Below are 27837 nucleotides of genomic sequence, written 5' to 3' on the forward strand. Positions count from 1 at the left end.
CCTCTCCTTCCCCTTCTCCTCCCCTCCTCTCCCTCCCCTCCCCTTCCCTCCTTTCCCCTTCCCTCCCTCTCCTTCCCGTCTCCCTCACTCCAGCTTCGCCATGGTGGCTCTCAGCGGCTTTCACCGGTGGAGGTGCATACACGAACGGCGACAAGGGAAGTATGCGAACGACGACAAGGGAAGTATACGAGCGACGACAAGGAAAGTATACGGATGGAGTAGGGCGAGTGCAGACGCGAATGGATCGCGAATGGGCAAGGAAGAGCGAGTGCCAATCGCCTCGCAGGCGAGTGACAAGAAGACGAGACCGGCTGGATGGGTAGGAAGGGCGGTGGAGGAGAGGAGCGAAGGGGAGGGCGCAGGCGAAACGAAGAGGACCCCGCGAATGGGTGGGGAGGGGTGAGGGGAGCCTGGGGAGGGGGTTATCGCCCGCAGAGGCAGGGAACGGGGGAAGACACGGGGGGAAGGCTAGTGCGGAGGGGTGAGTTAGAGGGAAGGGGTGAGTTAGAGGGAAAGGGCGAGGGCGGTGAGGGGAAGGGGAGGGGGGAGGGGGACTAAGGACGAAAGTGAGGATCGAGCGAGCTTTCAAGAAGAAGAGAGGGGGGCGGGCTCTTGAGAAGATAGGGGGCGGTGAGCAAGAAGAGAGGGGGGGGGAGTGGGAGAGCGACGTGTGAGGGGGTGTGAGGTGAGCAGCGCGCTTTTCTGGTGAGCAGTGCGCTTCCCTGATGAGCATTGCGCTTTTCTGGAAACAAAGCAGTGCGCTTATTTTTCTGGTGAGCAGTGCGCTCTTTCCTCATCAGTGCGCTCTTGCGCTTGCCTCATCACTGCAGTATGGATACCTATCCGCGCAGAGGCGGTAACGACACTCATTCACGCAGACGGGGAGGGAAGGGGGGAGGATACAGCGCGCGGAAGGGCAGGAGGGGAGAAAGTATCGTCTGGGAGGGGGAGGACACGTCGCCCGGGAGGGAGGGAGGACACGTCGCCCTGGGAGGGGGGATACATCGTTTGGGAGGGGGCGGACACATCGCCTGGGCGAGGGAGGGGCGGGCACGTTGCCTGGGAGGGCGGGATACAGTACATCGCCCGGGAGGGGGGGAGGGGAATTCACCCGAAACGCACCCCCGGCCAGGTTTCGTGGATTTCTGACGGCGTGCACGCTTCTGGATCGGCGCCTGGGCTGGGAGAGAGGGGAGTGCATGACGACGTGTACTGTCGATCCACACCCGACGCGCGCGGTCGCTCCATGTCCAACGATGCGCACTCCCTCTCCGCACGTCCGACGATACGTACTCCCCCTCCGCGTTCGACGACGAGGCGCACCGTGCCCCGCTGGGTCGAGGCGCACGTCCGCACGGCTGGGCGGGTCGCGCGTCTACAAGGTCGGGCGGGTCGCACGTCCGCACTGTCGAGGCGACTACGCGCCCTATGGGGGCACGCGGTGTGGTGAGGGAGGGGATAGGGGAGACACCATGGGAGAGCAGGGGAAAGGGGAGAGCGGGGGAAAGGGGAGAGCAGGGGAAAGGGGAGGGGAGGCGGGAAGCGGGAAGAGGAAAGCGCGTGGAGGGCGCGCGAGGCGAAGGTAGTGGCGCGCGGTGGAGGTAGGGATAGGGGAGAAACCATGGGAGAGGAGGGAAGAGTGGAGAGAGTGAGCATGAGAGAGGAGTGGGGAAGGACGAGGGAGGGGAGAGGGAAGGGCGGGTACGTTGCCTGGGATTGGGGGAGAGGGGAGGATACATCGCCAGGGAGGAGGGGGCAAGAAGAGCAGGGGTGATGGGGATATGTCGCCACCCAGGAGGGGAGAGGGGGAAGATACATCCATCCCCTAGGACGCATCCCTGGCCAGAATTCGTGGAATTCCTGACGACGTGCGCGATCGTCTAATACACGGCGACGTGCGCTGTCATTCCATGTCCAACGACGCGCACTCCCTCCCCCCGCGTCCGACACTGTGTAACCCCCCCCCCTCCCTCGGCGTCCGTCGATGCGTGCACCCCCGCGTCCGACGTCGACGATGAGGCGCACGTCTACACTGTCGGGCGGGTCGCGCGGCGGCACTGTTGGATGAGGCGCGCATCGGCACCGCTGGGGCGAGGCGGGCGTCTACTTTGTCGGGAACGACTGCGTGCCCTATGGGGGAAGAGGCCTGGGGGGCGGAAGCGGGAAGCGCGAGGCGAAGAAGGATGGGAGAGGAGGGAGGGGTGGCGAGAGAGTGGACATGGGAAGTGGTGGCGAAGGCGGCGCGCGGTAGAGGGGAGAGCAGGGCGCGGTGGATGCGGACGAAGGGAAGAGGGGTGTGGTGAGCGGGAGGAAGGACGTGGGGTCAGGAGTGATGCGAGGGGGCCACGACGGGGAGGGGGCCGCGACGGGGAGGTGGCCGCGACGGGGAAAGGAGAGGGAGAGAGGGAATGACGAAAGGAGAAGGCTCCCCCGCGCGCTCCGACGATGGGCATCGACATCGTTTCCCGAGGATGGGCATCGACATCGTTTCCCCAGGATGGACCGCAACAAGGACCGCTCGCCCGCGCGCCCCGACGATGTACATCGACATCGCGCCGGACAAAGTGCGCCACATCCTTGCGCCGGACAGCGCGCGCCAGTCCGTGCCGGACGAGCTGCACCACTGCATCGTACCTGACGACGCCCTTCACCATCTCATGCTGGACGAAGCGTGCCACTCCGTGGGGGGCGAGGTGGATCACTCCGTTGGGGAGGGGAGGGGGCGAGGTGCGCCGCTTCGTACCAGGCGAGGTGCGCCGCTTCGTACCAGACGAGGTGCGCTCTTCGTGCCAGACGAGGTGCGCTCTCTGTGGCAGACGAGGTGCGCTCTCCGCGTTGAACAACGTGCGCCGCTTCATACTGAACAGCCTGAACCATGCTCCTTACCGGACGAGGCGCGCTTTGGGGGGTAAGGTACGATGCGAGAGCATGGGAGAGGAGGGAGGGGAGAGCATGGGAGAAGAGGGATGGTAGAGCACGGGAGAAGAGGGAGGGGAGAGCATGGGAAAGGTCTAGGAGGGTGGGGAGAGCTCGTGGAGGCGACCGGATGCGAGGCTGGGTGCGTTGGCGGCAGAGGGGGGAGGGAGGGAGGACGCGGGCGAGGGAGGAAGGACGCGGGCGAGGGAGGATGCGAGGGAGAGGGAGGGAAGTCGAGGGGGAGCGCGCACCCGAAGCGGGAAGGAGTGTGAGAGTGGGAAGGGGAGAGAGCGGGGAGGGGAGGAGAGAGCGGGAAGGGAAGAGAGCGGGAGAGCGTGGCGGGGCGGGGTGGGGTCGGAAACCTGGCCGGCCGGAACGCCAGCCAACAACGAACCTGATTCGCGAGTCGCCAGTGAACCTGATTCGGTAGTCGCCAATGAACTTTATTCGCGAGTCGCCAATGAACCTGATTCGCGAGTCGTCAACGCACCTAACTCGTGAGTCTCGCTCGCAAGTCGTCAAACTAAAATCCCCGCGGTGCGCTTTGAGATTGCTGATACATGATATCCTGCGTAGGGGTGATGGAATTCGATGGGAAGACCGGTGGCTTCCTGCTCCGGAAGGGCCAACAGCCTGCTCCGGAAGGCCCGACAGCCTCCTGCGACAGATCCACCGATGTCTTTGGGAGGAAAATGCGAGGGGCGAGTACCAAGTCGAGGGCGAGTGGCGAGTCGAGGGGGGAAGATGAGCGCAAGCGAAGAGAGCAAGGGGCGAGCGAAGAGAACGAGGCGCAGGACCCATCAGTACCAGCGTCCTGCCAGCAACATTCGCCGGGACGCGTTGCTCGCTGTGCGTGCGACGCCACCGTCTTCGACTTGTACTGAATCACGACGCTCGGGTCAGTCACGCGACCGCGATGCTTGCATTGCTCGACCCCGAAGCTCCCGTTGTTCGACCCCGATGCTCACGCCAATGCAAGCAGGGTAGCGCTCTTCGACCTCGCACGGCGCTCGGTGGTGCTCGATGGGTATACTGCATGCGCGATGGTAGCGCTCTGCGCTCGAGGGTACCACTCTGCGCTCGATGGCCGTCGATTGACAATGATAGGGACGGCGGGAGAAGTACTAGAAAGGGAAGACGGGAGAATTCGTGCTTGTTTAGCGCCGTCGACTCATCTCACTGGAGCCCTTCAGCGGCTTTCGAGAAGGGGATTTTCCGACAAATCATATTCGCGCGCGCCGTTTGTCAAGCGTGCGAGCCGCTCGTCAAGTCGATCATGCCGCCATACAAAATCTGCTTCCAGCGTACTGTACACCCAAGGCGCATCAGGTTCGTCCATCTCCCATGTTTAGTTCTGCCATTTTATTAGCCCTTCCCAGCCAACCAACAAGTCCCTTCCGATCCGCCCAGACGTCAAGCTCCTCGAGACTCTGGTGGTGGCGGGTGACTTACTTTGGACGTAGGTACAGACTAGGTGGGCTTACCTTGTCACGCCGTATGCCACATGCCCTACCTTTCCTCCAAAATATCGATCCTCCGCCTCCCGCTCGTCTTCTTCTTCCTCGCCGTCCCCATCCTCTCTAGTCCTCTTCCTCCCCGTCATCGTCCGACTCCTCCTTCTTCAACATGTAATCTGAAGGGGGCTTGTAGGTGATGCACCATTCGTCCAGGCAGGCCTCGTTATCGAGAGTAACCGTGCAGGATGGTGAGGCGGTTAAGACGCCTCGATGAAAGGGCGAGCACAAGCGGGCAAACGAAGGGTAGATGGGTGGAATTTTCAGGAAGGGTGCGCAGTGCTCATCCGTGTATGGTATCTCCCTTGCATGCGGTGCTGCTCCTTCGGACCGAGAGCGGTCAACGCAGTACAGCCAACCGTCCTGCTCCCGGATACGTTCCTGAAATCTCGGTGGGGCCGGTTCCCCACCGGAGGGAGCCACGGCGTCAGCGGACGAGGGCGACGGCGACAGGAGGTGCGTGAGATCCCAGAGCCTAACGCTACAGTCATAGTCTTCAGGTCGATTCTGCCACGGTTCCAAATCGAGAGATGCGGAAAGGATGGTTGTACCATGGCGTGCGCACGCAACGGAGGTGACGCGGCCTGTGTGGCCCTGCAGCATAGTACGCGGTCGGTCCTCTGCTTCCGCGATATTCCACACACCTACGCAGCCGTCATTGCACCCGCAGACGATGTGTGTTTCGTCGAGGGCGAAGGCTGCAGATGAGATAGAGGCGCCATTCTGCCAGCAGCGAGTGTTCTCCGTCCAGGTCTCTATGTCCAGGAAGTGCACCACCCCTCTGGAGCAGTACACGATGCGCCCACTATCAGCCGAGAAAGCGATGGAATCTATCCTTCTGTCAGACTCGGGTTTCATCCAGAGCTGCTGACCCCACACCACGCTCCAGACTCGCAGGACTGAATCACAGCCGGTCGCGATGAGTAGGTTGTTGGGAGATATTGCAACTTCCATGTGGTCGAGGGACAAGCCGGTGTCGATGGAAAGCTCTAGTTGTCGCCTTTCGACCGTGTCCCACATCCGTACGGTCCCATACGAGCTACCGGACACGATGTAGCTGCCATCGGATGAGTATACAACGCACAGAACCTCACAATCAATCTCAGATGAACATTCATAGAGCTGCAGTGCGTCCCCGAGCTGCCGCTGCGTCTTCACATCCCATATCCTCACCAAGCCGTCGTGCTCTCCGGCGGCGACATGTCTACTGTCCGGTGAGAAGGCGACACATAGGATCCCATCCGGGTGTCCTACCATGTCTTCGCCAACCTGCCGCACTGTCTCTGCATCCCAGATGCGCAGTGCTCCGGTGGTATAACCCAGTGCAATGAGTTTGCCATCTGACGAGAGCGCAGTACATGCAACAAAATCGAGCGCTCTGGGATTTTCTTCTGGTCTCACTCGCATGTCAACCCTGCATCGCCATACTTGAAAGTCGTCATTGATGCGTTCTCTACGCCGCAGCGCCGCGATGTGGCTCCCGTCTGCCGAAAGTGCAACTTGGTCCAAGTTCTGCAGCGTGTCAAAGAGCCTAGCGCGTGTACGCAATTCATTTCCTCCTTCGTAAGCCCCGCGCATCTTCTCCTTCGCAGGTCTGCTCCTTGTAGGTTTTCCACGCGCCCAAAGTGAGGATGGAAATGTAGGTACCGAAAAGGCGCTTGGCCCCATAGCAGGTAGATGAAGATATTGCTGCGAAGCAAGATCCCATACTTGCAGTATACCTTCGCCGGAGATCGACGCTATAGTCTTTCCCGCTGGAGAGAAAGCGACGCACGCGATCCTCTGATTGCGGCCTTCGAGTGTGTTTCCCACCTGACTCGAATGGTCTGTCTCCAGATCCCACAACCACACCGTACCACTCTGTGTGCCGTACGCGACATGTGCGCCGCCGGGAGAGTACGCGATACAGGTTATATCCAGATCATCTTGTTGGTGCGTCTTCATTGCGATACAACAGCATGCACTTATATCCCATATCTGCAAGGAGTCTGCACTGGCGATTGCGAGGTTTTTGCTGTCGGGCGAGAACACGATCGGCGTTGGATGTTTGATCCAGGTCTTCATGATCCTTTCAGAGCCAAACCGATGTTCACCCGATCGCATCCTCGTTACTCAATGGTCCCGTCCGTGAGAGAACAAGCGAAGAGTTTTCCATCAGGCGCAAACGTGACACCTATGACCATTGCGATCCTGGGCCAACCCATCGGGTAAAGACCGTTCCTCATTCCTTCCTTATCATACCAGAAACACGCGCCTTTGTTGTATACACCGAGGGCTACCGTGCCCCCATCCGGTGAATGGGCGAGCTGAGTTTTCACGGCGGGTGATCCAGATGGGGATTCCCCCCGAAAGGAAGTCCGAGCGATGTGGAGGCTAGTATCAACGGGCCAGCCGTGTGACGTCGCATTTCCAGATATATGAACAGGAACATTGAAACGAGATCGATAGAGTTTGCCGACCCGTGAGTTGCGAGGCGCCAATGTGAGACCACTGATGTAAACTTGAGGAGGTGATTTTGCTATAGCTTCTGTGAAGCACTGATCGAACTCGATGCAATCGAGGATGAAGTCGCGTAGGTCAGTGCGGTCGGAGCGCTACGTCTGCGTCAGCTTTGAGCGTGTCGTAGTGTCATCAGGCGAACCTGTGCCCATTCCAAAAAATGCTTAAGAAACTTTGCGGATATGTCCTTGAGAGCCATGCAGCTACACGTCTCGAGCCAAAACAAGAAGTTCCGCTTCAGCAGTATGGTCGATTCATGATCAAAACGCAAACCTGCAGACCATGACGGTTCAGTACAGGATCACACAGAGCTTGAACATGATGCATTACCAGAAGACTGAATAGCGCCAGACGAAAGATGTATACCAATCTGCTGGCAGGCGTACCGAAGCGCTGGCGAAATATAGTTGGACACGCGCTGTTGGAGATCCTGGATATGCTGCTTCAGGACGAATGTTTTGGGCAATCGGCATATATTGAGCCTGAGGCCTTCCGTAGGATCGTTCATAATCCGTAGGCAGCCATAAGCGACCTCCGCATGTGCCACCGCGAGATCGTAGCTAAGAGAAAACGGCTGGCTTTGCGTAGTGTCCAGAATGAAATCGCGAAATGACGTATGCAGCGGCTGTACAGGGTCTGCACTGGCAGGCGTAACCCCCGTCAACAAAGATCCAAGGCCGAGGAATACGAAGTCAAGGTCATCGACGTTCGCCAGATGCACCTTGGCTATGCTTCGGAACACGGCGTACGGTTGAGGGCTCTGCATCACAAATACCCAGCCTAGGAGTTGGCGAAGGATAGCTATGACAGCCGCGCTAGTCGTGTCGAAGTGGGCTTCGAGAATGGCACGATAAGTCTCGTACAACGGCTGCCCGGGATTATCCATAATGCGTCGCATAAGCTCGCGTGGAAACACGACGGTTCTTGGGCTGTTGACTTTGGTGAGCTCCAGGCAGAGCACCGCCGCGCTCTGAAACAACGTCTGCGCCGCGCGTGCGACTTCGTCGACCTGGCCGCTGAAATGTGTGCCCGCAAGCTTGGACTCGACGAACGCGCGTATGTCGCAGTCAGTGTCGTTGACCTTGTCGATGGATAGTCGCGTGGCTTGCATGCTCGGCTGGGCCAAACACTCAAGTATATCCTCGTCCGGGCGGTAGGTAAGGAAGAACCGGACGTTCGAGGGAAGTTGGGAGTCGACAAGACAATCGCGCAGACACTGTAGCATGCTCCTTCGATCTTCGGCTTGCAGGCGTGCATCAGAGCACTCATCAAGCGCGTCTATAACGAACACTATGGGAGTGCCGACGGTACAGTCTCCTAGGCCCCCGCGGATGAGGCACTGAACTTGAGTCGCGGGATCGCGACTTTCTAACTGCGAAGACGGCTGATCGCATAGGTATTGGCTATACAACTTGTTCCGCTCCGCGAGTTGTCTGGCCAGCGTCGGCAGGAGCTGGTGTGCAGCGCGTTCCTGGTCGTACCGGTTGAACGCGAAAAAGGGCGCAACAAAACCAGCCTCTTGCAAGGACAGCGCCACTGTATGAGCGACGGCGGTTTTTCCCCTGCCAGCGGTACCTTGGAGTAGGAATACACGGTTGGCGACGGGGCTGAGAGCCCAATCCCGAATTTTCTGAAGTAACTCAACGCGTGTCCCGGGCAAGCACCGCTTGCTTGGCTCGGCTCGCACGCCGCGCGCGTATGGGAGTTTATCGAGGCCTACGAGTTTACGATCAAAAGGCATAGCAGGAAGGCGTATGACCGACTCACGCATCTCTTCGAGTATGGTGAAAACCGCTACCTGCGTGTCAACGCTTCCCTTGCTTTCGAAATCGTCCATGAACGTCGAGATGCGCGTTTTGAATTCGTGAATGCGGGATTCGACCTGGGATGAGGTTCGACGAGCTAAAGAAGCTGTATGAGCGGATCGGCTCCGGCAACAAGAGACGTACCTGCGGACACCGCCGACAGCGGGCGAAGGTAGACGAGCGCATCATGGATCTCTCTCAAAAGTATGTCGCGGGTCTTTAACTGCATTTGGCGCTTGCTGCGATAATGCGGTTCGTCCTGCGCGTAGACACGCTGGCTCGCATCGGCGATTGTATCGAGAAGATCATGGATAGCCTCCAGGCGCTTGAGCCTCTCGTCGAATTGCTGGCTACAAATCAGCATGTGGAAGGAAGCCACCATACCGATTAGAACATACGTTGATCCCCAGCGCTATCACCGAAAGTATCATTTTGGCGATCGGGTTGAGCTGATGAATGCGCTGGAACGGCAGCGATTTGCAGCACAGCTGAGCGACATACCTCCGCCACAATGCAGCCGATCTCGACCAACGGTTTCACGCAGTTCACCATCCTCGACCACTTCTCGTGCACCACAAAAGCTTCCGTTAACCTTCCAACTTCACTCGAGTCCAATAGTCCAGTTGCGGCATGGACTGTGAGAACAGTGCTTTCGATCGGGGCCTCACGGTGAATCGGGCTCAAAATAACTGAAAATAGTCACAACAAAAGCCACGGAAATTCGAGATTAACGCGCACCAGTACAGAATTCTTCGGAAAGAAGAGTGTTCAGCAGAACGTCTGTCGCGGCAATGCATCTGTCTTTCATGATATGCTGCGCGTATATCTGTATTTTCAGGACCGAGTCGGCCTTGGCCGGTCTGCGTGCGCACGTACATCAGTGGGGACTACCAAGGGTGCAGACAGAACGTACACAGTCATCGGTGCAGCGACAGCGGTGTCATTGTCGAGGTAGCGTTTTGATATCTTGCCGTCGCCAGCCTTGACTTTGGCATATATAGGTCGGACGGTCCCCCGCCATGTCACGATGCGGGGGACGCCTTCGCCTGCGAACGCGGTCCTCTATCAGATGTACACTCTCCGCCGACGCAGTACTCACAGCGCACGATGTACAATGCGTATTCCTCTCTCGCTTGACTCTGCTCGGTTGCGTATTCCATGGTGGTGGTCGGCGCGAAGGGCATCGATGGTGCACAGGACTCGTCAGTACAGCAGTTCGGCGGACGCCGGTGCCGAAGTTCATCCACAGATCAACAGTTGACCCTCGTTCGAATCCCGCTCTCCTGCCCATTAGCTATGCCAGTGTGAGGGGACGAAGAAAGATTGTGAGCTCTTATGGTACTGAGATAAGCGTAATGATGTTAAACGAAGCCTACGCAAGAGGGCCATTTCCGACTACCACCGTGGTCTTCTCGCTAGAGTACACCACGAAAAGAACGAAGCCCTGAGGCAACCTGTGTGCGGACTGATTACATGTCTACGCTTCGGTCGCAGTCGAGGAAACAGCCGGACGTCGTTCATTCCGTACCCAAAAAGTACGACAAGCGGTATGCTCAAGGGGAGATCTAGATTGAATGCCTTTCTTGTTTATGTTACAAAAATCGTCTTATCAATGCCTTACGCCTTCCATCCGACCACGACCGTCGCCTTGTACGGATACTCAAACACGCCCTTCGCCTCGTCGATCCACTTGCGCCCCTCACCTTTTTCCAGAATCGCTCGAACGTCCTTGACCACTTCCGCGCGCTCGTCCTCGGGCAGCGACGCGATGTAGCTCTTGCTGCACGCGCGATCGACGGTGAGCTCGGTGGTGCCGGGGAGGATGAAGGAGATGGTGTGCGAGGTGGTGTGAGGGAGCGTGTCGGTGTCGGTGTCGGGCAGGTCCGCGCTCGAGGGAGGCTTCTCTGTGAAGAGTTCCTTCCACTCCTTAGTGTCTGCGAAGGCGCGCCAGAGGCCGAGGCGGAACTGGGGGGCGCCTGCAAGGGGAGTCAGCAACGTCGTCAACTCGTTGCAGTAACGATGCACAACTCACCCTGCTCGTGGCGCTCTATGCGATCGCGTAGCTGGGCGATCCAGGGTACGGCATCGCTGGAGGATCGGGGCGTCAGCAAGTTCGCCGTTGTACATCTAACTCTCAGGAACGCATCGCCTTGTCCTGACTGAAGTAAGGGCTGCTCACCGATCCTCCAAGTTCCAGACTAAAACAAGCGGGGCGCCCTGCTTCAGAGCCCGCGCAAACTCGGGTATCGCGGCAGAGTGGTCGGGGCACCAGTGGAAGGCCTAGCAGAGGAAGGGTCAGCGGGGTCTTGGTTAAACGGCATAGCTCAGAAGTACGAGGAGCGCTACAACTGTGCCAATGTGAGCCTCACTTGCGCAATTATGATCAGATCCGCCCAGCCGTCGGGCACAGGCAACGAAGAGAAGTGTCCATCGTGAACGGTGATCTTCGGGTCGTTGTTGTTCACAGTAGAAACGGTCGACTTGACGAACTGGTCGCGCATGCCCTCGGCAGGCTCAATTGCCTGGGAGAGCGGTGAGCATTTTAAACCTCTGAGAACCTTGGAGAGATGTGGCATGACTCGTGAATGCAGCGTGTCAGCGGATGCACCGCCAACACCAACATAACAGTATTGCCTGCACTCACCCTCAGCTCGCCCACATCATCCTTCCATTCGGGGTGCGCAAGCAATGCGCGCGTGAAGATGCCCGTGCCTGCGCCGACCTCGAGCACGTTCAGCTTCCCTCCGCCATCCACTTTCCGCGCCGTCTTTCGGATCCAGGAGAGAACAGAGGGCTGGTAGGAGGGGCGGGCGCTGGCAGTGGGTTAGCGAGATGCATGTGGGGGAGGTGGTCGGGGATATGGCGTGGATATTGCGAGAGTGGCCATGGACATGACGGCGCGGAGGAGGAAGATCGGACGGATGAGCGAAGGCGGACCTATCAGGGGAATAGACGCACCGATCATATAGGTCATTCGCCACATTGAACCCCTTCGCCGCCATGTCGTGCACGGGGGTCGCAGGGGACGGAGAGGGTGCGCCGGACATGACCGATCTAGATAGCGAACGAGCTAGGACTGGAGAACGCGTGAATGGGGCGGATGCGACCGTCGATGCTATCGGGCTTCTAACGATACGAGAGGCTAACGCGCTCGAGCGTGCAGATCGCGACGAGCGTAGAGCAGGGGACGACGCGCACAGCGAGGATCGCGACGCGTACGATCTAGATCGCGGAGGAAAGATACTCGAAACCGACGCGTTCGTGATGCTGTTATGCAGAGTGGAGATAGGGGTATCGCGAGTCAAAGTCCCGAGCACGCGCATTGACGCCAGCGCGGCAAGGTGGAAGAAGGCAGCGGAATTCAGTGGCGAGTCAGTGCCAGTCAATGAAGGTCAGAAGATAAGGCGAGTGGTGGACGGTGCGCTATACTTGGTTCGGGCGACGCGTCCGATGCCCGACGATGGCGCCAGCGGGTACTGGAATGGCGGCAGCAGCATTCAGTTGAGGCGGCGACCCGCGGGAAGGTTGAACATGTCTTGAACACCAATATATTCCAGCGTTCTATATACGTACAACAGAACAGCGTACATAGGGACTGCGACACAAGAACACTTGCCTTATGACCGAGGTCGCTTAACAATCTTGACATAGGCGTAGGTCGGTGCTGAGAACATGTTAGCACGATATTCCGGACACGCCAAAAACGACAGTGGGTTCAGTGTATGGTAGGATATAATCAAGCGCCGGAGCGTCAGCAACAGCTTCTAGTTGATATTTTGTTTGCTTGGGTATCATCACGAAGGAAGGGAGGTCGACGACGACGAGACGAATGGGAGACAAAGGCTCACCGTGAGACGACGACATGCACTTATATGATGAGCTCGTCCTTCAATTAGCACGGCGGATAGCCGTACGTTAGCCCGGACTGGGGAAATTGGGTTAGGGCAAGGTTAAGACAACAAAAAGCAACGTGAGGATCAGAATGGGATGCCCGAAGAATTGAGCTGTGGCGGGCCTTTTCGGCACGGGTAGTACGAAGACCGTCGTGATAAAACATCATTTAAGGGATGGGAAGGAGAAGATACTCACGTTGGTAAGCGATCTTTCGCGACCAGCGTCGTTGAAGGAGGGCAACAGCCCGCGAAGTAACGTGCCTATGAACGATGTCCTGGGAGCACAAGTCAGTATATGTAGTCCATGAACAGGATCGAGCGTGCAAGGATCAGTCAATTTGTAAAAATACAGCCTTGGAATTCACATCAGGCGCCAACCCGTTGCATAAGGTCGACTCAGGCGGTAATTCCTACTTCTCATCCGGGTTCATGGGTGGGAGGAAGACTCACCATCAGAGGACGGCCAAAGGGGGAGGTCGGGTATCAGTATCGCATGACGACGACGTCAAGAGATTTCCCAAGGAGGTGCGCGTCGCCGTGACGTCTGGGAAACGGATGGTGAGTACGAGAGTCGAAGGTAAGAGAGGGGAAGTGAAGGAAGTATGAAATCAGTGGATTGACAGATGTTTAAAAGCATTGGGCCCAAAGGCGCTCAGATACTCTAGTTTGAAGTTTGGATCATCTTGAAAGATGAGGGACAGGATGGAGGTGATAATGAAGGTAATCAAGACGCGGACTGACCGATCGCCGAGCACGCCTCGATCACCCATGTTTCCTCTGACGTTGCCCTCTATGCCCTCGTATGTCGAAGACAGGTCATACCGATGTGTCGGACAGCTGATGATAGGTTAGCACAGGTGTTGAGATATTAACCGGGAGGGGAGGAGAGACCGATCAGTGTAACTATGACTATAATGGATCATTCATCGCGGAATCCCGCTTGACAAAAGATTGGAGTTGTCATCTCTTCGGCGGAGAGGGGAAGGAAAGGGCGAAGGGGAGGTGATACAATATATAACGGAAGGACCATGGATGCAGACTTGCCTAGAGAATGACGGTTACAACGTCAAGGCTTTCGATGATTTTCAAGGACGCCGGCAGTGAGGTCAACGCGCAGTTGCTGTCTGATAGCCATGGTGAAGGAGGGGAGCAGTGCGAACGCGAGCAGCAGGTCGTGGACGAGCCGGAAAAGAAAACGCGATCGAATTTTGTAGGCGCGCGGCCGATCACTTGAGGGCCGGCTTCTCGTGATCAGTCACGTTTTCCATGTTTAACTTTCGACTGCTGCTTCCGGGCTAATTCCCCGGCGATCCCATTGCTCCTCCAGCTTCAAAGAGATTCTGCAGCCGTTGATATATATCATCAAGTCCAAATATGTGATCAGAGGCATTACAGCGCCCCCACGCTCCTTATCCCCCGCTCTCTCGTTACAGCACACCTATCCTTGTCCCGCCCCGTAGCGGATTGGAATGCAGCAGTGAGAGCGGCGTCGCCATCATCAATCCATTGCACCGCGTGCGCGTGCTTGTCAAGGATAACCTTGGACGTCGCCCACGAGAAGCGCACCGCGCGCGGGAAGCCGAAAGTGGGCTCGACAGCGGCTGCGAGCCAGGCTTTGGTCTTTGGGTCTGAGATGGAGTGAGTACGATGAACGTTAAGCGAGGGGCATTTTCAGCGTGCGAGCGATGATGAAGGGACGTGATAGTACTCTTGCACAGAGGGATTCGAGGAGGTAGATCTCTCACCGGAAGGATAACCACTGCCTCGCTCGGCAGGAAAGCGGCTCGCTGGCGGAGGTGGCACATTTGCTGTTCTGTCCTCCATGACAGTATCCTCCTCCGTGGCGGCAACATCCTCGGTGGCAGCGGCGTCGATGTCGGCGAGGACCGCAGCCGCGGCAGCCTTGTCAGCTGCTAAGCTGGCTGAGTTCGCTGCATCCGCCCCGTCTTCCTCGTAAATCCAACCGTCAATGAGAGCGTCGCGGGTAACCTTGGCTGCTACACTGGCAGCACCGACGATCTTGAATTTTGAGTCGGCCTTGTTAGCGACTGTGAACTTGATCTCGGGAAACTGACGAAAAGTCACCTGTCAGCAAGAGTACCCCAGCGTACGGAATGAAGAAACAGAATCAAGTGGGTCCATGATCCCCAGCAATGACGTACCCTTTGACTGAGCCATTGCTCATACGCCACTGTCGGGCCTAACGCGTCGACGAAGACCGCGCTCAGCTGTATGCCGCGCGCAAGCACGCCGCGGATCAGCATGACAGTGGCGTCGCGAGACTGCTCGTTGAGGTTCGTTGGTGGACGGCGCAGCATGCCGCTGGATAGAGCTTGGGGACTGGAAGAGGGGACAAACACTGTCAGCGATGATCATATAGCTTGGATGGCCGAACGCACCTTATCACCCGCACGGCCCAGCCGAGCACGTCTGGTGCGCTGCATAGGGTTTCGAGGAGCGCTTCACGGCGAGCAGCATCGAGCGTCTTGGAGTCTAAGGAGTTTGTCGTTAGCGATCGTACTCTCTGCTAAGGAACATGAAGGGTGCTCTTGGTTGCTATCAACCGCCGCCCATGATTGGGTTACTCACCCGCGAACCCCATTGCCTCCATCCGCTCCTTCCCTGTCTCGGCTACGTACGCTACCCCATACACCAGCGGTCCGAGTACAGGTCCTCGCCCCGCCTCGTCTACGCCGAGTATATACTTTCCAGACGCAGTAGGTATTGGTGCGTGGTAGGTGTAGGAGGCAGTGAGGGGGAAATGAAGGTGCGCAGAGGAAGCTTCGTCCATTGAGGTGTTAAGATTGCTGAGTGGTGTGCTCGAGGAGGATGTGGACGTATCGAGGGTGCTTGAGGATGTAGAAGGCTCAAGAGAGGTCGATGGGGTGAGAGAGGCACCAATGGGTGTAGAGGTGGAAGAAGTGGACGCTGACACGGTATGCGTTGAGCTAGTAGCGGGCGAGATGCCATTGACCTCGGCATCGGAATTCATGGTATGGCAGATTGGCGCGCCGGCGGGTGCGTGACTTGACAGTCGGAGATTGGTAGATGAGAGTTTGGACCGCGTCGCTTCTCGATCGCGTTGTTGGTGGTTGTTTGCTTTCATGCCCATCACGCGGCACGCCACGCGCGGGCGCGAGCGCCGGCCCGCCGGATGTCATGTTCAACTCTGTATATCCCAAGGTTCCCGGTCTTCCCATGTCAAAGCCCAGGTTCGCTACTGACTGAAGGTCGATAGATCCGAATGTGAAATTTTGGAGGGATGGCCACGTCATGCTCGAACGCGCTGGGGGCCTTTGGTACTCTTCTCCTGCCGCCAACGACGCTCGCAGGTTCGGAATGCTGCCTTCGGTAGTCTTCGTTCAACGCCAGCCTCGTGTTGTGCAGGACGATCGCTATTAAGGAGCGTGGGTACCATCTATCGTACGTACTCCGTTCCTTGTTGGGCGGTGCTCAGCCGCGTTTTTCTCCCCTTAGATCATCATGGACTCAAACCGTGACCTTGTCCGTATCTCTCCGCGAAGGGCGGTCGTTGTTGCGCTTCCCACACTTCTCGAACCTCCATGACACCCAATACTGAACAGCCAACACGACACGTAGCCGCCGGGCGCTAAAGACTGGCTCACAAAATCATCAATCCAGCAGGATAGAAATTGTTTACGCTTACCGCAGAATAGCGCAGCGCCGGTGCTCAGGCGCGAACCTTACGGATGCTAGTAAGGAGAAGCTTGCTTTAACCGCGATCCGTTGCGTTGTTTTCATCTTTGCACTGTGTTCCGGTGGCTGTTTGTCTTATTAAATGGACATCGATCGGATGCAGCGCCGTGGAGGAACTATAGAGGAGCAAAGCCCATGGGGGTAATGAGACTCACATCTCGCTCTAAACTGAAGCGGCGGTACTAGCATTGAGGTATCATATAAACACCAAAACACGGCGGGTGGGGCATTTTCGGCCTGCCTTTCCCCGCCATCTTCACCGTCTGCGCCATTTTTCATCCACTCGCTTTGTCGTCCGTCATCATGGTGCGCCTCTTCGCCGTCTTTCTCTGCGCCTCCACTGAAGCCTTCCCTCAGAACCACCACGTTGCGGCCCGTGCCCATCCCCTGCTTACCCAGGTGAGTCTATTTCATCAAATGCTCGCAAAGAGGACGTCTGGACACTCGCACGTATGCCCCTGCATGCCTGCATCCGCGAGAGTGTCGGCGAAGAGCGCACCTTCCATCCGCACCCACTGCACGTTCCCTTGCGACATCAACGACACCTCTCATCTCCACCACGTACTGACCCCCCTTCAGATCCGGAATCTCCTCATGGTACATTTTCCTCCCCCCAACGGTCTTTTCGACATCCCTGCCCCGCCGTCTCTCGCCAGGCGCCCAAAGGGGACGGCCGGTCGCCCCTCTCCCTCCTGCCGTCTATCACTCCATCTACCCGCCCGTGCGCCTTCTCTCTGACATAAGCCATCACCTAGGACGACCGCGTGATGGTGCGCCTACCTCACTCGAACATCTGGGTCGCGGGCGTTGTAGTGTCCGTGCTGCAGTACTTCAACGCTGTGAGCTCGCCTTTTGCTACCGTCAGTCACAGGAAAAAATCGGTATCCACAGTGAATGCCTTATTTCTGCGCCAGTGACTCGGTTTTCATTTGGGACCGTGTGCTGACTCATGCACAGATTCGCAGCGACGGGTATCGGATCGAGTATAGCTCCAGAGGCGGGTGGCATGTCGAGCTCTTCCCTGCCTCCCCCGATCATATCCTACCGGCCACGCGTGGGCCTCCGCCTGCTCACGCAGACGACCGTAGTGCTGGATCAGCAAGACGTCAGGCCTATTGAGAGAATTGGTTCATGACGGACCTAGTTCAACGTTAAATCGGCGCGGTGACTCTGTTGCGTGCGTAGGCACTGATTGTCACCGCGGACGTTCGGCAAAGGCATGTTTCCGATGTAAATAACGTATGGTAGAAAACCTCTAATACTGTATGTAGACTGTGCTGGGCGTACGTGCTTCAGCCCAATAGCGGCGCGCACGGCGTGCTACTATGTACAGCGAACCTAATAGCCACGTTCCTTCTCTTGGGATCCATAGGTCAAGCTCGAGACTCACAAATCAGGCGTATGATCTTTCCATTCTCCCCCGTCGCATTGATTGGTGTGATTTTGAAGGGGGTAGGCTGCCCTCCGTCAGGGCGGAAATTTCGAGTATCAGTGACGGTGTTACGCCGTGACCGGATCACTCTAAGTTCATCATCTCCCACGACGCTTTCAGCACCTCCGACCGTGGCGAAGCCTCGGCCGACCGAGTCGCTGAGGCCTCTGCTCCCTCTCCCAATGGCAAGGCCAGCCATGATCAGAACGGAACTTTCTGGCATCGTGCGAGACCCAGCCGTGGGAAAGGGCGACTCCATTGGCTTGCATCTTCGGCCTTTGCCACTTGCTCCTGACCGTCGGGCACACCTCGTACAGCATTGGTCAGATCCTTATGCCCCATTGCTGTGATCTGGCCTAGAAACAGCCGAGTTCTTAAGGGCCCTGACTTCACGCCGGTCCGGTGCGTCTGAAGCGGCAGCGTTCGCATCGCGGGAAGAAGTAATATCAGTGCTGGATGAACTTGCGGTGGCGTGCATGGGTTGAACACCGATGCGTGCGAACAACAGCTCTTCGTACGTCTCTTCCTCTCTTCTTTCCTTCTTTATAGCCGGTGCTGATGGCAAGTCAGAGGCAGTAGGATCGGCCAGCCGCTGCCTTACGTGCTGTGGACTTTGCGAAGTGCGTTCCCGTACGCGCTAGAGACGCGCGTCGACTCAGATATAGTAGGGGGCCGGGGTAGATTTAATCGTGAGTGTTCAGTGCTGCCCCTCGCTCATTCATGAGCATCACGGCATAGCCCGCTATCATTATTCATCTCGACCACCGTCTGTCCACCATGCACTTCTGACTCTAAGCACTCATCTGCAACCTGCGGGAATATCATGCATCATGATGCAGTCTGTAAAATGTCCCCGGGCGGCGCACGCTGATTGAGCAAGCCCACCTTATCACACTCGCTAATCATCCACGCAGCTCGCACTCGAAGACCCAATTTGCTAGTGCCTCCCGCGACCCACCCCTCGTGGTTACCGTGCAGCCTCCGCGTTTATGCGAGCTGTACTATCCCGTCGTCACCGCCGATCTTCCGTGCCGAATCTTAGTCTGCCACTGAATTCAGAATGGCTATTCGTTGAATTCAAAAGCACTTTTTACCTCATTGCTGTGGATGGCTTCGAGGCGGCGGCGGTGCTCCCCAGGTCAACAGTGACCCAGGGCTATAGGCAGCCGATGCACTGATTCACCGGCACTGTAGACTGTATATAAGCCAAGGTACGTCTTTCGTCCTGCTTCGACACCTTGCCCTCTCCTTCATCAGCTATACGCCTGTGATATCTCTCCACGAACGTCAGTCACCCTCAGCCACAATGGTAGGTCAGCTGCGCCGACCTTCCGATATCTCTGACTCATGCCACACGCAATAGGATCGCCGCATGGTCTCCCGCCTGAGCGACAAGGTGCACTTCCCCTCACAATAAGTCTCGTCCAAACGGCTCCCATTTTGCGGCGACGATTTTCCGCGTCGTCGCGAGAGCTGGCCTGGTGCAATCCAATACCACCTTCACATACGATCCATTGTCCTCTAACGTCTACGGAGAGCTAACCGCTACATCAGATCAGGAACTTGTTGATGGTGAATGACTCTCTATGTTCCCCCCTGGATCTTTTAGCGCGGACAGCCTTCGCTCGCCTTTAGGCCGTTCTGTAGCGCCTATGCGCTGGTGCCACCCAGTCCCCTCACCCTCCATTATGACGAACGCTTCCTGACGCTTGAATTATAGGACGAACGTGTGACTGTACGCATGCCCAACTCGAACATCTGGGTGACCGGCATTGTCGTGTCCGTCTTGCAGTACTTCGACGTGGTGAGTGCTGCTTCATGTCGCCTGAAGGCTCGTGGCTATGCGTTCCGAGGCATCACGCATCAGCGGAGACGTGCCTACGCGGGTCACTGGCAGTGCAGAACTTCTTACGCTGTCTTACTTGCAGATACGAAGTGACGGGTACCAAATCCGATATAGTTCCAACCATGGGTGGCAGGTCGAGCTCTTCCCCGCTTCGCCGGACTTCATACGGCCGCCGGGCGGGGGCGTTTACCCCCAAGACGCATCTCAGCCTGTTCAGCGCGTGGCTCGGCCATACTAGCGCGAAGGATAGACGCAGTAGCCTATACCATCTCAGACAGCCACCATGAGCGCCCATCTTTTGTAACATAGCCAGTCTCAACGAACCGATGACCACACATGCTGATAGGACAAGTCAAGGAAGCCCAACTCAACGATGTTGGATCACCGATGGCCGGCAGACCCCGAGAATTTGGTTCCCTGATCCCCGAACAGTTGGTTTTCAACAACCACGCCCACCACACGCGCTCACTGACTCTGGAGTGGTCTGCGGCTTCCCTTTCTCGGAGACTTCTCCCGCGATAGAAAGCACTCAGTCATTGGCCTGTGGCTCCGTCACGATGCTCTGGCGCCTTACCTCACCGGCACCCTGACCGCGGCTGCCGATACCCATCTTGTACCGCGCACCCTCTTATCCTGAACTGACGGACGAATGGCGTCTCTTGTGAATGGACCCGCTACCTGCGGAGACGCTCCCGCAAAAGGCATATGGCTCGAATTACGAAGGCGGACTTCCCTCCCCTTGGCCCTACGGTCTCGTCATCTCCTTGCCTTGAAATACACTGAAAGTAACCCGGACCTGCTGTCAGTTTGTATCTCTCTGGACTCACATAGTTATGAAGAAAACTGACGGGAATGCAGAAACGGGCGCGGGCAGCGCGCAGGATGCCATACTGAGGACTCTACGGCCCCAATCATACAGACGGTTCCTCGAAGCCTTTCAATCTTGGCCTCCGCTTGCCGGATCCAGAAGGCTTGTCATCTCTGTTTTCTCTCCCGCCGCGCTGCTCTTGCCACTCCCTGGGAGCTTGTGTGAACCTCCGTGCACATCGTACCGCTCGCGAGTCTTTGGTTCCGCTTCTTCTCTCGCGCGCTATCGCCCAGAACCGTGTCGACTGCCGGCCCTCTCTGGGTACGTCCGTACACCGACAAGACAATCTTGTGACCGCTACTTGTCTCAAGCAGGAAGTTCCTTCCCTAGCATGTCGTACGGACGTGATCTGTACATCATTGGGACGTAGCAGGTCGGAAATGCCCCGGGTTAGCACCACCGTCTATGCTGCCCTGATCCACTACCCAGGAACCGGTCTACTAGCTCTGTTATTGATCGCCGCTTGGTGGCGAGCGCTAGAGTAAGGCTACGAGTCGCTGTCACTTGCTATTACCCTCAGACCAACTTTATCTCCAATGGTCAGGCCTTCAGCGCTTCAGCGCCCGAACCACGTCCGAGAGCGGCCTCGAACTCGTCACCCCGCCTATCAATGCACCTCTAAGCGCCCGGCGCCTACGATTACCCTCAGCCCACGGCAAACACGCCTTCGCTTCTCAGGCTAGTTCTTGCCTGCTGACCCAGCCGACTCAACTTCCATTGCCGGCGGAACACAACCAGCGGGCACTCCACGTCCGCTCCGTGGCAGCTGTTCGCGTACCTAGCTTCGCGTTGCTTCCCTTTGTGCGGCTGAAGGTGGGCTCGCTTGGCCTTTCCGCCGAGGGGTAGATACGGGCTGTGTATGCTGCGACCAGGAGTACAAGGCCCGATCTCGATAGGCCAGATCGGGATGCCCCCTTGTCACGGGGAGCTATTGTGCTCTGTTGGTTCTTCGCGGGCGAGTCAAGGGGTATATAAGCCCAAGCCATTTGGGGGCTTGTGCTCAGGCCACTCCTCCTTCTCGCCACCCTCGCGGTCGCTCAGGACTTCGTCTGCCACCCGCGCTTACTACTTCTTCGCCGTCGAACATGGGTTGCTCTCAGGCCCCCCTCAGCTCCGGACGCAAGGTCTCCAACCCGGAGGAGCAAGGACGAGTAAGCTGTCTCAGAGCCTTGTCCATCCTGATGCTGACTGCTTTCAGATTCGCCGCCTTCAAGTGGTATGCATCGCAGTATAGCCGTCTAATCTGCCGCTGACCTCTTGCGCCAGAACGAGCGCGTTCAAGTCCGCCGCGCCAATAGCAATGACTGGATTCCCGGCGTGATTGTGTCCGCCCTGCAGTACTTCGGCGTGGTGAGCACCTGTATTCCGTTCCGTCTTCAGAACCCGAGTCGCCGGCGTGCTATCTGCTACTACCCTCGACGAGCGTGAGTCGGTCCAGCACACTCAGGCGACCCATGCTGGGAACGCCACTTCGCACGTTACTCAGGTCCCTTGACTCCAGCGTCTCCGAGCTTCTCTTTGACTGAATGGTCGCCGTCACTCTGCTGACCAGTTGCGCTGCACCCTTTTGCTGATAGTGACCATAGGTGGGCGAAGGGTACGAGGTTCAGTACGACTCTGGTGGGAGGGAAACCATGCCTGCGTCTCCGCAGCACATCCAACCGACTATGTGATGAGAATATCAAGATATAGGGCTGCTTAAGTCGAAGAATAAGGAAGCATGATTCTGTCTACGGCCGAGCTGGCAGAATACTGCATTGGTATAGGGCGAAATTTGTACTTGTATCTGGTTCAATCAATATGTTATGGCGCCGCATATACTGCCATATCTGGCTGACCTTCTTCCGCTCAAGATGCGCTCGCCGATGAGAAGCCAAACGGCTGACTCCCGCTTGAACTGGAATTGAACTTGGCACTTGTGGGTCCAGATTTCGGTGCTTGCCGGTCGGCCGATCGGCCCGCATCCCACCTAGATCGCGAGTCCATTGTTCTCCGGACGCGCCCTCTTCCTCCCACTCGTGTCCCTCTGAAGTAGCGAATTGCTACGGGGCTGTGTGGAGACAATCTTGGACTTCGAAGAAATATGCTTAGACACTGCGTCAGGCGTACCAGTCCTCTCTCGCGGCGGTGGACTCGCGCACTCTTCCAGTCTGCGGCGGACAAGCCCTCGTACATCACTACTCCCATCTTCTATCCCAATGCCGGTAAGTAATTCATGCAGAGGATATGTACGCACGCTGACCAAAGTATCTCTGACCCTCCCCTCGCGCTCTGTCCTCTCTGCTTGATACATCCGCACAAACAAGTTCCCCACATCGGTCACCTTTACTCCCTCGTCATTGCGGACATCTTCGCGCGCTATAGTCGCCTCAGGCACCCTGAAAAGCCAACATACTTCCTGGCGGGCACCGATGAACATGGCATCAAGATACAACGCGCAGCGGAGGCCCGAGGCGAGGAGCCCCTCGCCTTCTGTGATACTCTGAGCGCCCAGTTCCGCGTGTGTCCGTTAGCTCTGCTGAAGAGGAGCTACCCATCCCTAACATGCTCCTACAGAGATTGTCGCAGGCGGCAGATATCAGTTACACGGTCTTCATGCGCACGACTTCTGAGCAGCATCATCGGGCAGTGGTGGACGTATGGGTGCGTGCCAAGGCCCCTCAACCTGAATGTTGCTTACATCGTTATGCAGAAACGTCTTGACGAGAAGGGCCTCATCTACAAGGCCGCATACGCCGGCTGGTACTCCGTCTCCGACGAATGCTTCTACACCGACGCGCAAGTTGAGAGCGTGCCCGACCCTAAGGACCCCACGAAGACCATTATGATCTCCACCGAGACGAAGAACGCCGTCGAGTGGTCCAGCGAGGAGAACTACATGTTCCGACTATCCGCGTTCCAGGACGCGTTGTTGAAGCACTACAAGAACAGCGCGGACGCGAACGGGACTCGCCCTTTACCGACCCGCATCTACCCTCCTCAGGCTCATGCGCAGATTGTCGACATCCTCGAGAACGCGCCGCTAGCAGACCTGAGCATTTCGAGACCACGGTCGCGCTTGTCGTGGGGCGTGCCGGTGCCAGGGGACCCAGAACACTCAATCTACGTGTGGTTTGACGCGTTGCTGGTCTACCTCAGTGGAGTGGGGTACCCCTTCAAGCAGGACGCGGCGGGGGTGTTCGATCAGGGAGCTATTGCGCGCAGCGGCTGGCCGCCCAATTTGCAGGTCATAGGGAAGGACATCTTGAGGTCAGTCTTGCCTTGAGCTCGAATGTGTGGTCTCACACGACTGCCATAGGTTCCACGCCCTCTACCTCCCAGCGGTCCTCGTCGCCCTAAACTTCCCATTACCAGGACGGTTACTGTCTCACGGCCACTGGACAGTAGAAGGGCGCAAGATGTCCAAGTCCTTGGGCAACGTTGCAGACCCTTTCGACGCAATGGAGCGTCATGGCGTTGACTGCGTGAGGTACTATCTAGCGAGAGTGGGAGGCAAGTTCCGAGATGATGTCGGTGAGTACGCCATGGGTTATCACACAGCGCTATGTATTTTAGGTTCGTATACTAACCCATTTCAGATTGGTCTGAAGTCCAGCTCGTCAAGCACACCAAGGAGCTCCAATCCCTTCTTGGCAATTTCTACCTTCGTTCGACCTCCAAGAAGGTCATGGAGCGCGTTGGGGCGCACGAGCCGAGGCAGAGCTTGGGTGAGTGCTGCTTGGGGACCGTCAAGCGACTAATGCTGACAGGATAATCTATAAAGAACAAGTACTCTCTGCGCTTGCTACCGACGATCCTCTGCGCGAGCTTCACACCATCGCGAAGGCACTGCCTGAACAGGTCGAGGAACGGCTGCTCGATATGGATGTCGCGGGTGCAATTACGCACATCACGGAGGCGTTGAAGCTGGTGAGTAGGCCTCATCCTCGTGTCTTGTTGAAGTTGGCTGACCACACCTCTCCAGCTCAACAAGATCTTCGGCGACGTTGCACCTTTCCAGAAGACGACATCGCCAGAAGCGGCCTACAATCTACACGTGGTTTCCGTCGACCTCCTGCGCGTAGTGGGCGTCTGCTTACAGCCCTTCGCGCCGAAGGCGGCGGGTGTTCTGCTTGATGCGCTGCGGGTGCCGGAGGGGAAGAGGAGTTGGCAGGATGCGCAAGGAAGCGATGCGGTGGATGCTTTGGCGGTCGAGCGCGGAGTGAGGATTTTCCCTCCTGCTCAGTAGATTCAGTAGACGTATACCTTTATCACCGCCACTCAATCATGACACCCTTGATGACCACACATGTCCATGAGCATTGAAGATATCATATAGCTAGCAGTACAGGCCAAGGGAGGCGCGCATGAGTGGCAATCACTGCCTCTTGGCAGGCGGCGGTGTCGACTCGTGCTCGCCCTCCGCCTTGCGCTTGAGCCCAAACTGCACCTTCGACCGCTCGCCCACCGGCGTCCCCGTCCCACTGCGATCCGCCTCCGCCACCGTCCCAATCCTGGAAAACCCAGCGCGCGGCCCCGGACTCGCCTGCGGCGCCGGCAGCGTCATGAACCCAGTGTTCGCGGCCGCCTGTTGCTGCTCCGCCTTCCCCTTGCCCTTCTTCTTCCCCTTCCCGTCCTTCTCCTGCCCCTGCTTCTTCCCCAGGGGCTGCGCGTCCACGAACGCGCCGTCCACCTGCGGTACCGCGCCGCGGTTGCCAACAGACAACACAAAGTGCGCCTGCCCCGTCTTCTCCTGCCGCGCCTGGAACGCGCTCGCCATGCTCGTCGGCGTGTCCCCGCTCGACATCGCCTGCTGCTTGCGCTCCTCGGCGATCTTGCGCAGCCGCTTCTCTGTCTTCGCCTTCCCTGAGCCCTTGCCATGGAAGCGGTGCGAGAGCGCCTTCCACGCTTCCTTGGGGGTCAGCGAGCGTCCGAACTCGTCGTAGTAGACGATGTTGATGTCGGGCTTGTAGTGCTTAAAGGTCTCTAGCTGCTCGCGCGCCTCCTGCTGCTCACGCATGCGGTTCTCGTACTCGCGCTGCGCCTGGTCCTTCGGCTGGCCGCGCGCGGCGAGGCGCTCCATCTCGCGCTGGGCGACGCGCCGCCTCTGCTCGGCGAGCCAGAGGTTCTGCTGCAGCTGCGTCTTCTCGCGGTCGATCTGGTCGGCGTTCGGCGTTGCGAGCAAGCCGGTCTGGCGGAGGATGCCAAGGGTGGAGGCCATGGACTTGAAGGTCTGCTCTGACTGTGTGCCGACCTCGTCTGCGGCGGCGACAGCGGCCTCGCTCGAGGATGCTTCTGCCTTCCAAGCAGCCTCGATCTGGTCCAGCATGGCCATCTCGTTTTCCTCCGGCTCCTCCTTGACGGCGCCGTTGGTCTCGATCTCGTCCATGGGAACATCTCCACCCTCGCTGGCGGGTGGTGCCATCGACACCTCGCGCGAGGGTTTGAGGGACGCTTCCCGAGGCTCGACCTTCGGTCTGCGCTCTGGTACTGGGTTGAGGCCAACGGCGCGCACGAACTCGGTGGTGTCGTCGAACGTCAGACCACCTTCCTCGCCGGTGACCGCCTCGATCTCCTCGATCTTGATTGCTTGCTCGGCCTCAGCCTCCTCGCGTGCACGCTCTTCCGCAACTGACGATATGAATTAGCACGAAGCACGGTAACAATAATGATAAGGCTCACACTTCTTCGCGAGATCCTCCGGCTTCAGCTTCTTCGTCTTGTTCAGCTTTGCTCGTCGCGAGCGCGCAAGAGCGGCTTGCAGCTCGTCGTCATCCACGAAGTTGGCATCCAGATTCCGCTCTCGCGCGACCGGCTTTATATCGACGTCCATTGCCTCGTCGGGCTTGATGTCGGTGTCGTCAACAGTGACCTTGCGCGCCTGATGCTTCTTTTTCTTCTTGGGCTTCTTGAAGCCGACATCACCCTCCTTGAGGTAGTCATCGGTGGATAGAACCTCTGTGGAAGTTAAGCAAAGGCGTGACATGAGATGGAGGATAGACGCACTCTCGTAGTCAATGCTGAGGAGGGTCTTGTTCACGGACGCAGCTGCTTGTTCTTGCTCGGCACGAGCTGCCTTAGAGGTCTTTATGCTGCTACCCAAACGGAAGCCCTGAGATGTTCATGAGTCAACCGTAAGTATCTGGTGCGAGTACGGCCACGCACCGTCTCGCCGTCCATGTCTTCGTCATACTTGGCGAGCACCGCACGCTTCATACCGACATGGCCCTCCTTAAACTCCTCATCATCATAGCCAGTATAGTCGGCCTTCTTGATCTTCATCTCATTGTTCTTCTTCGTGCGCTCATGCTCGGCCATCTCAACATTTTGGAGTTCATCCTCTGCAACAGCGGGAATTAGAAGAATGAAGGCGCAGGACGAGTATGTCACGCACCCTCATTGTCCAAAATGCGGCTGTCTTTGAGCGTGAGGATGCGGTCTTCGCCCTCATCGAGCTCTTCGAAGTCGTGGTTGACCTTGAGGCCCGCAAGATCGCCTGAGCGAACGTTAGTGAAGGACTAAGTGGCAGGGTCTGGCACGCACGTTCTCCGTACTCCTCGAGCACCTGCTTCTCCTGCTCTTCCTGCTCTCTCAGCCGCTTCTCTGCCAACTCCTTCTGCTTCTTCTTGCTGCGCTTGATCCATTTGAGCGTGTCGTCGTCGCCCTCAGCGTCACCCAAAGTGGCGCCCTTCAGCGACGCATTGAGTTCTCGCTTATTTCGATGCCTGACAAGAGTATGTCAGCAGTCGCACCACTGCTTCAACAAACGTACTCACTTCGCAATACGCTCTTGGATCTTCCTGCAAACGGATTTCAAGTCAGATAATTCAGGAATATACGGGGCCAGCTAACCTTGCGTGACACGCATTGCTCGGAGCAATGCATACTCATGACGCATGGTGGCCGCGCAAGGAGGGGGAGGAAGGAAGATGATTTACTTTGTTTCGCGCTCCTTGGCCTCGCGCTCGCGTTGCTTCTTGTAGTTCTCCGCTGCGGTCTCCTCTTGGCTGTCGGCTGGCGCCTTGTCGTCTGTGAGGGGCTTCAGGCCGAGGGAGATACGAATCTTGTTCGTCTCCTCGAGACTGATGCTCTCTTCCATCGACATTTTGGAGGTATGGCGCGGGAAGAAGGAGGATGAATGATGGTCGTCGGTCTAGTCGTAAGTGGTCTGAGAAGAGAGTAGAGCAGGATAAGGGGGTAGAGATAGAAAGGAAAGGACAGCCGTTGAAACAAGCTTTGCCGCCCTCAGAGTTCAGGATGAGGAGGGGATGCGGCAGCTCCGGCCCGATCGGCTGACGCAAGGATTTGTGGCGAATTTTGCTCACGGTCACTCTTGTTGATTTCCAAGTCCAACTTGAACCATCACCA

The 27837-nt window shown here is 57.5% G+C and overlaps 13 protein-coding genes across 13 annotated transcripts; 4 read left to right on the top strand and 9 right to left on the bottom strand.

Annotated features, from left to right (window-relative positions):
• Positions 1 to 731: 731 nt before the first annotated feature.
• On the bottom strand, positions 732 to 1883 carry SCHCODRAFT_02298796 (uncharacterized protein). The gene has a single exon (XM_050342303.1). It carries the CDS (start codon positions 1737 to 1739, stop codon positions 867 to 869), a length of 873 nt encoding a protein of 290 aa, XP_050200168.1. The 5' UTR covers positions 1740 to 1883; the 3' UTR covers positions 732 to 866.
• SCHCODRAFT_02626863 (uncharacterized protein) lies at positions 1540 to 2625 on the bottom strand. Its single transcript, XM_050345378.1, has one exon. It carries the CDS (start codon positions 2457 to 2459, stop codon positions 2028 to 2030), a length of 432 nt encoding a protein of 143 aa, XP_050200169.1. The 5' UTR covers positions 2460 to 2625; the 3' UTR covers positions 1540 to 2027.
• A 30-nt stretch (positions 2626 to 2655) lies between these two features.
• SCHCODRAFT_02542833 (uncharacterized protein) lies at positions 2656 to 3717 on the bottom strand (the record flags this gene model as incomplete). Its single annotated transcript, XM_003031624.3, has 1 exon — positions 2656 to 3717. One exon carries the CDS (start codon positions 3715 to 3717, stop codon positions 2656 to 2658), a length of 1062 nt encoding a protein of 353 aa, XP_003031670.2.
• A 638-nt stretch (positions 3718 to 4355) lies between these two features.
• SCHCODRAFT_02626866 (uncharacterized protein) lies at positions 4356 to 5207 on the bottom strand. The gene is made up of 2 exons (XM_050345379.1): positions 4567 to 5207; positions 4356 to 4390 (listed from the first exon to the last, which is right to left on the bottom strand). Exons 1-2 carry the CDS (start codon positions 5031 to 5033, stop codon positions 4387 to 4389), a joined length of 471 nt encoding a protein of 156 aa, XP_050200170.1. The 5' UTR covers positions 5034 to 5207; the 3' UTR covers positions 4356 to 4386.
• A 345-nt stretch (positions 5208 to 5552) lies between these two features.
• On the bottom strand, positions 5553 to 6494 carry SCHCODRAFT_02542834 (WD40 repeat-like protein; the record flags this gene model as incomplete). Its single annotated transcript, XM_003031623.1, has 2 exons — positions 5553 to 5734; positions 6152 to 6494. Coding segments are annotated over 2 exons (525 nt in total), but the record flags the coding sequence as incomplete, so codon positions are not given.
• SCHCODRAFT_02298765 (uncharacterized protein) lies at positions 6339 to 9670 on the bottom strand. Its single transcript, XM_050342302.1, has 9 exons — positions 9648 to 9670; positions 9473 to 9594; positions 9236 to 9413; positions 9133 to 9183; positions 8879 to 9080; positions 8697 to 8831; positions 7260 to 8645; positions 7072 to 7202; positions 6339 to 7024 (listed from the first exon to the last, which is right to left on the bottom strand). Exons 2-9 carry the CDS (start codon positions 9529 to 9531, stop codon positions 6539 to 6541), a joined length of 2628 nt encoding a protein of 875 aa, XP_050200171.1. The 5' UTR covers positions 9532 to 9594; positions 9648 to 9670; the 3' UTR covers positions 6339 to 6538.
• Positions 9671 to 10282: 612 nt separating this feature from the next.
• Positions 10283 to 12092, bottom strand: SCHCODRAFT_02626867 (S-adenosyl-L-methionine-dependent methyltransferase). Its single transcript, XM_003031622.2, has 6 exons — positions 11693 to 12092; positions 11379 to 11547; positions 11104 to 11256; positions 10914 to 11014; positions 10767 to 10822; positions 10283 to 10710 (listed from the first exon to the last, which is right to left on the bottom strand). The coding sequence occupies exons 1-6, from the start codon at positions 11779 to 11781 to the stop codon at positions 10352 to 10354; spliced, it is 927 nt and encodes a 308-aa protein (XP_003031668.1). The 5' UTR covers positions 11782 to 12092; the 3' UTR covers positions 10283 to 10351.
• A 1798-nt stretch (positions 12093 to 13890) lies between these two features.
• SCHCODRAFT_02626874 (ribonuclease HII) lies at positions 13891 to 15699 on the bottom strand. Its single transcript, XM_050345380.1, has 5 exons — positions 15217 to 15699; positions 15027 to 15120; positions 14790 to 14967; positions 14373 to 14697; positions 13891 to 14255 (listed from the first exon to the last, which is right to left on the bottom strand). The coding sequence occupies exons 1-5, from the start codon at positions 15617 to 15619 to the stop codon at positions 14017 to 14019; spliced, it is 1239 nt and encodes a 412-aa protein (XP_050200172.1). The 5' UTR covers positions 15620 to 15699; the 3' UTR covers positions 13891 to 14016.
• A 695-nt stretch (positions 15700 to 16394) lies between these two features.
• Positions 16395 to 17517, top strand: SCHCODRAFT_02626879 (uncharacterized protein). The gene is made up of 5 exons (XM_050345381.1): positions 16395 to 16650; positions 16702 to 16743; positions 16924 to 16941; positions 17100 to 17183; positions 17302 to 17517. The coding sequence occupies exons 1-5, from the start codon at positions 16648 to 16650 to the stop codon at positions 17461 to 17463; spliced, it is 309 nt and encodes a 102-aa protein (XP_050200173.1). The 5' UTR covers positions 16395 to 16647; the 3' UTR covers positions 17464 to 17517.
• A 1402-nt stretch (positions 17518 to 18919) lies between these two features.
• SCHCODRAFT_01126088 (uncharacterized protein) lies at positions 18920 to 19941 on the top strand. Its single transcript, XM_050341071.1, has 5 exons — positions 18920 to 19085; positions 19140 to 19172; positions 19331 to 19348; positions 19497 to 19580; positions 19705 to 19941. The coding sequence occupies exons 1-5, from the start codon at positions 19083 to 19085 to the stop codon at positions 19858 to 19860; spliced, it is 294 nt and encodes a 97-aa protein (XP_050200174.1). The 5' UTR covers positions 18920 to 19082; the 3' UTR covers positions 19861 to 19941.
• A 1559-nt stretch (positions 19942 to 21500) lies between these two features.
• Positions 21501 to 22322, top strand: SCHCODRAFT_02626893 (uncharacterized protein). The gene is made up of 4 exons (XM_003032053.3): positions 21501 to 21641; positions 21689 to 21706; positions 21757 to 21840; positions 22077 to 22322. The coding sequence occupies exons 1-4, from the start codon at positions 21576 to 21578 to the stop codon at positions 22161 to 22163; spliced, it is 255 nt and encodes an 84-aa protein (XP_003032099.1). The 5' UTR covers positions 21501 to 21575; the 3' UTR covers positions 22164 to 22322.
• A 183-nt stretch (positions 22323 to 22505) lies between these two features.
• On the top strand, positions 22506 to 24776 carry SCHCODRAFT_02626895 (uncharacterized protein). Its single transcript, XM_050345382.1, has 8 exons — positions 22506 to 22694; positions 22797 to 22990; positions 23047 to 23133; positions 23183 to 23739; positions 23789 to 24003; positions 24069 to 24197; positions 24254 to 24399; positions 24455 to 24776. Exons 1-8 carry the CDS (start codon positions 22574 to 22576, stop codon positions 24716 to 24718), a joined length of 1713 nt encoding a protein of 570 aa, XP_050200175.1. The 5' UTR covers positions 22506 to 22573; the 3' UTR covers positions 24719 to 24776.
• SCHCODRAFT_02626897 (SART-1 protein) lies at positions 24770 to 27728 on the bottom strand. Its single transcript, XM_003031620.2, has 8 exons — positions 27408 to 27728; positions 27246 to 27269; positions 27013 to 27194; positions 26864 to 26965; positions 26635 to 26810; positions 26476 to 26581; positions 26152 to 26427; positions 24770 to 26100 (listed from the first exon to the last, which is right to left on the bottom strand). Exons 1-8 carry the CDS (start codon positions 27572 to 27574, stop codon positions 24848 to 24850), a joined length of 2286 nt encoding a protein of 761 aa, XP_003031666.1. The 5' UTR covers positions 27575 to 27728; the 3' UTR covers positions 24770 to 24847.
• Between the last annotated feature and the right edge of the window lie 109 nt (positions 27729 to 27837).

Source organism: Schizophyllum commune (genome assembly GCF_000143185.2).
Source record: "Schizophyllum commune H4-8 unplaced genomic scaffold SCHCOscaffold_6, whole genome shotgun sequence".
In the NCBI taxonomy this organism is placed as follows: domain Eukaryota; kingdom Fungi; phylum Basidiomycota; class Agaricomycetes; order Agaricales; family Schizophyllaceae; genus Schizophyllum; species Schizophyllum commune.

What these genes read in the sequence shown, in the direction of transcription:
- SCHCODRAFT_02298796 (XM_050342303.1), bottom strand. Translation starts at nt 1,739, where the DNA reads ATGTATCCTCCCCTCTCCCCCAATCCCAGGCAACGTACCCGCCCTTCC.
- SCHCODRAFT_02626863 (XM_050345378.1), bottom strand. Translation starts at nt 2,459, where the DNA reads ATGTCGATGCCCATCGTCGGAGCGCGCGGGGGAGCCTTCTCCTTTCGT.
- SCHCODRAFT_02626866 (XM_050345379.1), bottom strand. Translation starts at nt 5,033, where the DNA reads ATGCTGCAGGGCCACACAGGCCGCGTCACCTCCGTTGCGTGCGCACGC.
- SCHCODRAFT_02298765 (XM_050342302.1), bottom strand. Translation starts at nt 9,531, where the DNA reads ATGCATTGCCGCGACAGACGTTCTGCTGAACACTCTTCTTTCCGAAGA. An exon ending in CACCATACTCGAAGAGATGC is followed by an intron (nt 8,646 to 8,696) that starts GTGAGTCGGTCA and finishes GTAAACTCGTAG; the next exon opens with GCCTCGATAAACTCCCATAC. An exon ending in TGGCGCTATTCAGTCTTCTG is followed by an intron (nt 7,203 to 7,259) that starts GTAATGCATCAT and finishes CATGGTCTGCAG; the next exon opens with GTTTGCGTTTTGATCATGAA.
- SCHCODRAFT_02626867 (XM_003031622.2), bottom strand. Translation starts at nt 11,781, where the DNA reads ATGTCCGGCGCACCCTCTCCGTCCCCTGCGACCCCCGTGCACGACATG. An exon ending in ATCTGATCATAATTGCGCAA is followed by an intron (nt 11,015 to 11,103) that starts GTGAGGCTCACA and finishes TTCCTCTGCTAG; the next exon opens with GCCTTCCACTGGTGCCCCGA. An exon ending in GTCTGGAACTTGGAGGATCG is followed by an intron (nt 10,823 to 10,913) that starts GTGAGCAGCCCT and finishes CCGATCCTCCAG; the next exon opens with CGATGCCGTACCCTGGATCG.
- SCHCODRAFT_02626874 (XM_050345380.1), bottom strand. Translation starts at nt 15,619, where the DNA reads ATGAATTCCGATGCCGAGGTCAATGGCATCTCGCCCGCTACTAGCTCA. An exon ending in TGGGCCGTGCGGGTGATAAG is followed by an intron (nt 14,968 to 15,026) that starts GTGCGTTCGGCC and finishes CCCCTCTTCCAG; the next exon opens with TCCCCAAGCTCTATCCAGCG. An exon ending in AGCAATGGCTCAGTCAAAGG is followed by an intron (nt 14,698 to 14,789) that starts GTACGTCATTGC and finishes ACTTTTCGTCAG; the next exon opens with TTTCCCGAGATCAAGTTCAC.
- SCHCODRAFT_02626879 (XM_050345381.1), top strand. An exon ending in TGCTGCAGTACTTCAACGCT is followed by an intron (nt 17,184 to 17,301) that starts GTGAGCTCGCCT and finishes ACTCATGCACAG; the next exon opens with ATTCGCAGCGACGGGTATCG.
- SCHCODRAFT_01126088 (XM_050341071.1), top strand. An exon ending in TCTTGCAGTACTTCGACGTG is followed by an intron (nt 19,581 to 19,704) that starts GTGAGTGCTGCT and finishes TCTTACTTGCAG; the next exon opens with ATACGAAGTGACGGGTACCA.
- SCHCODRAFT_02626893 (XM_003032053.3), top strand. Translation starts at nt 21,576, where the DNA reads ATGGGTTGCTCTCAGGCCCCCCTCAGCTCCGGACGCAAGGTCTCCAAC. An exon ending in CCCTGCAGTACTTCGGCGTG is followed by an intron (nt 21,841 to 22,076) that starts GTGAGCACCTGT and finishes TAGTGACCATAG; the next exon opens with GTGGGCGAAGGGTACGAGGT.
- SCHCODRAFT_02626895 (XM_050345382.1), top strand. Translation starts at nt 22,574, where the DNA reads ATGCTTAGACACTGCGTCAGGCGTACCAGTCCTCTCTCGCGGCGGTGG. An exon ending in CTCTGAGCGCCCAGTTCCGC is followed by an intron (nt 22,991 to 23,046) that starts GTGTGTCCGTTA and finishes ATGCTCCTACAG; the next exon opens with AGATTGTCGCAGGCGGCAGA. An exon ending in ATAGGGAAGGACATCTTGAG is followed by an intron (nt 23,740 to 23,788) that starts GTCAGTCTTGCC and finishes CGACTGCCATAG; the next exon opens with GTTCCACGCCCTCTACCTCC.
- SCHCODRAFT_02626897 (XM_003031620.2), bottom strand. Translation starts at nt 27,574, where the DNA reads ATGTCGATGGAAGAGAGCATCAGTCTCGAGGAGACGAACAAGATTCGT. An exon ending in GCCAAGGAGCGCGAAACAAA is followed by an intron (nt 27,270 to 27,407) that starts GTAAATCATCTT and finishes ATCCGTTTGCAG; the next exon opens with GAAGATCCAAGAGCGTATTG. An exon ending in GGAGGATCTCGCGAAGAAGT is followed by an intron (nt 26,101 to 26,151) that starts GTGAGCCTTATC and finishes TCATATCGTCAG; the next exon opens with TTGCGGAAGAGCGTGCACGC.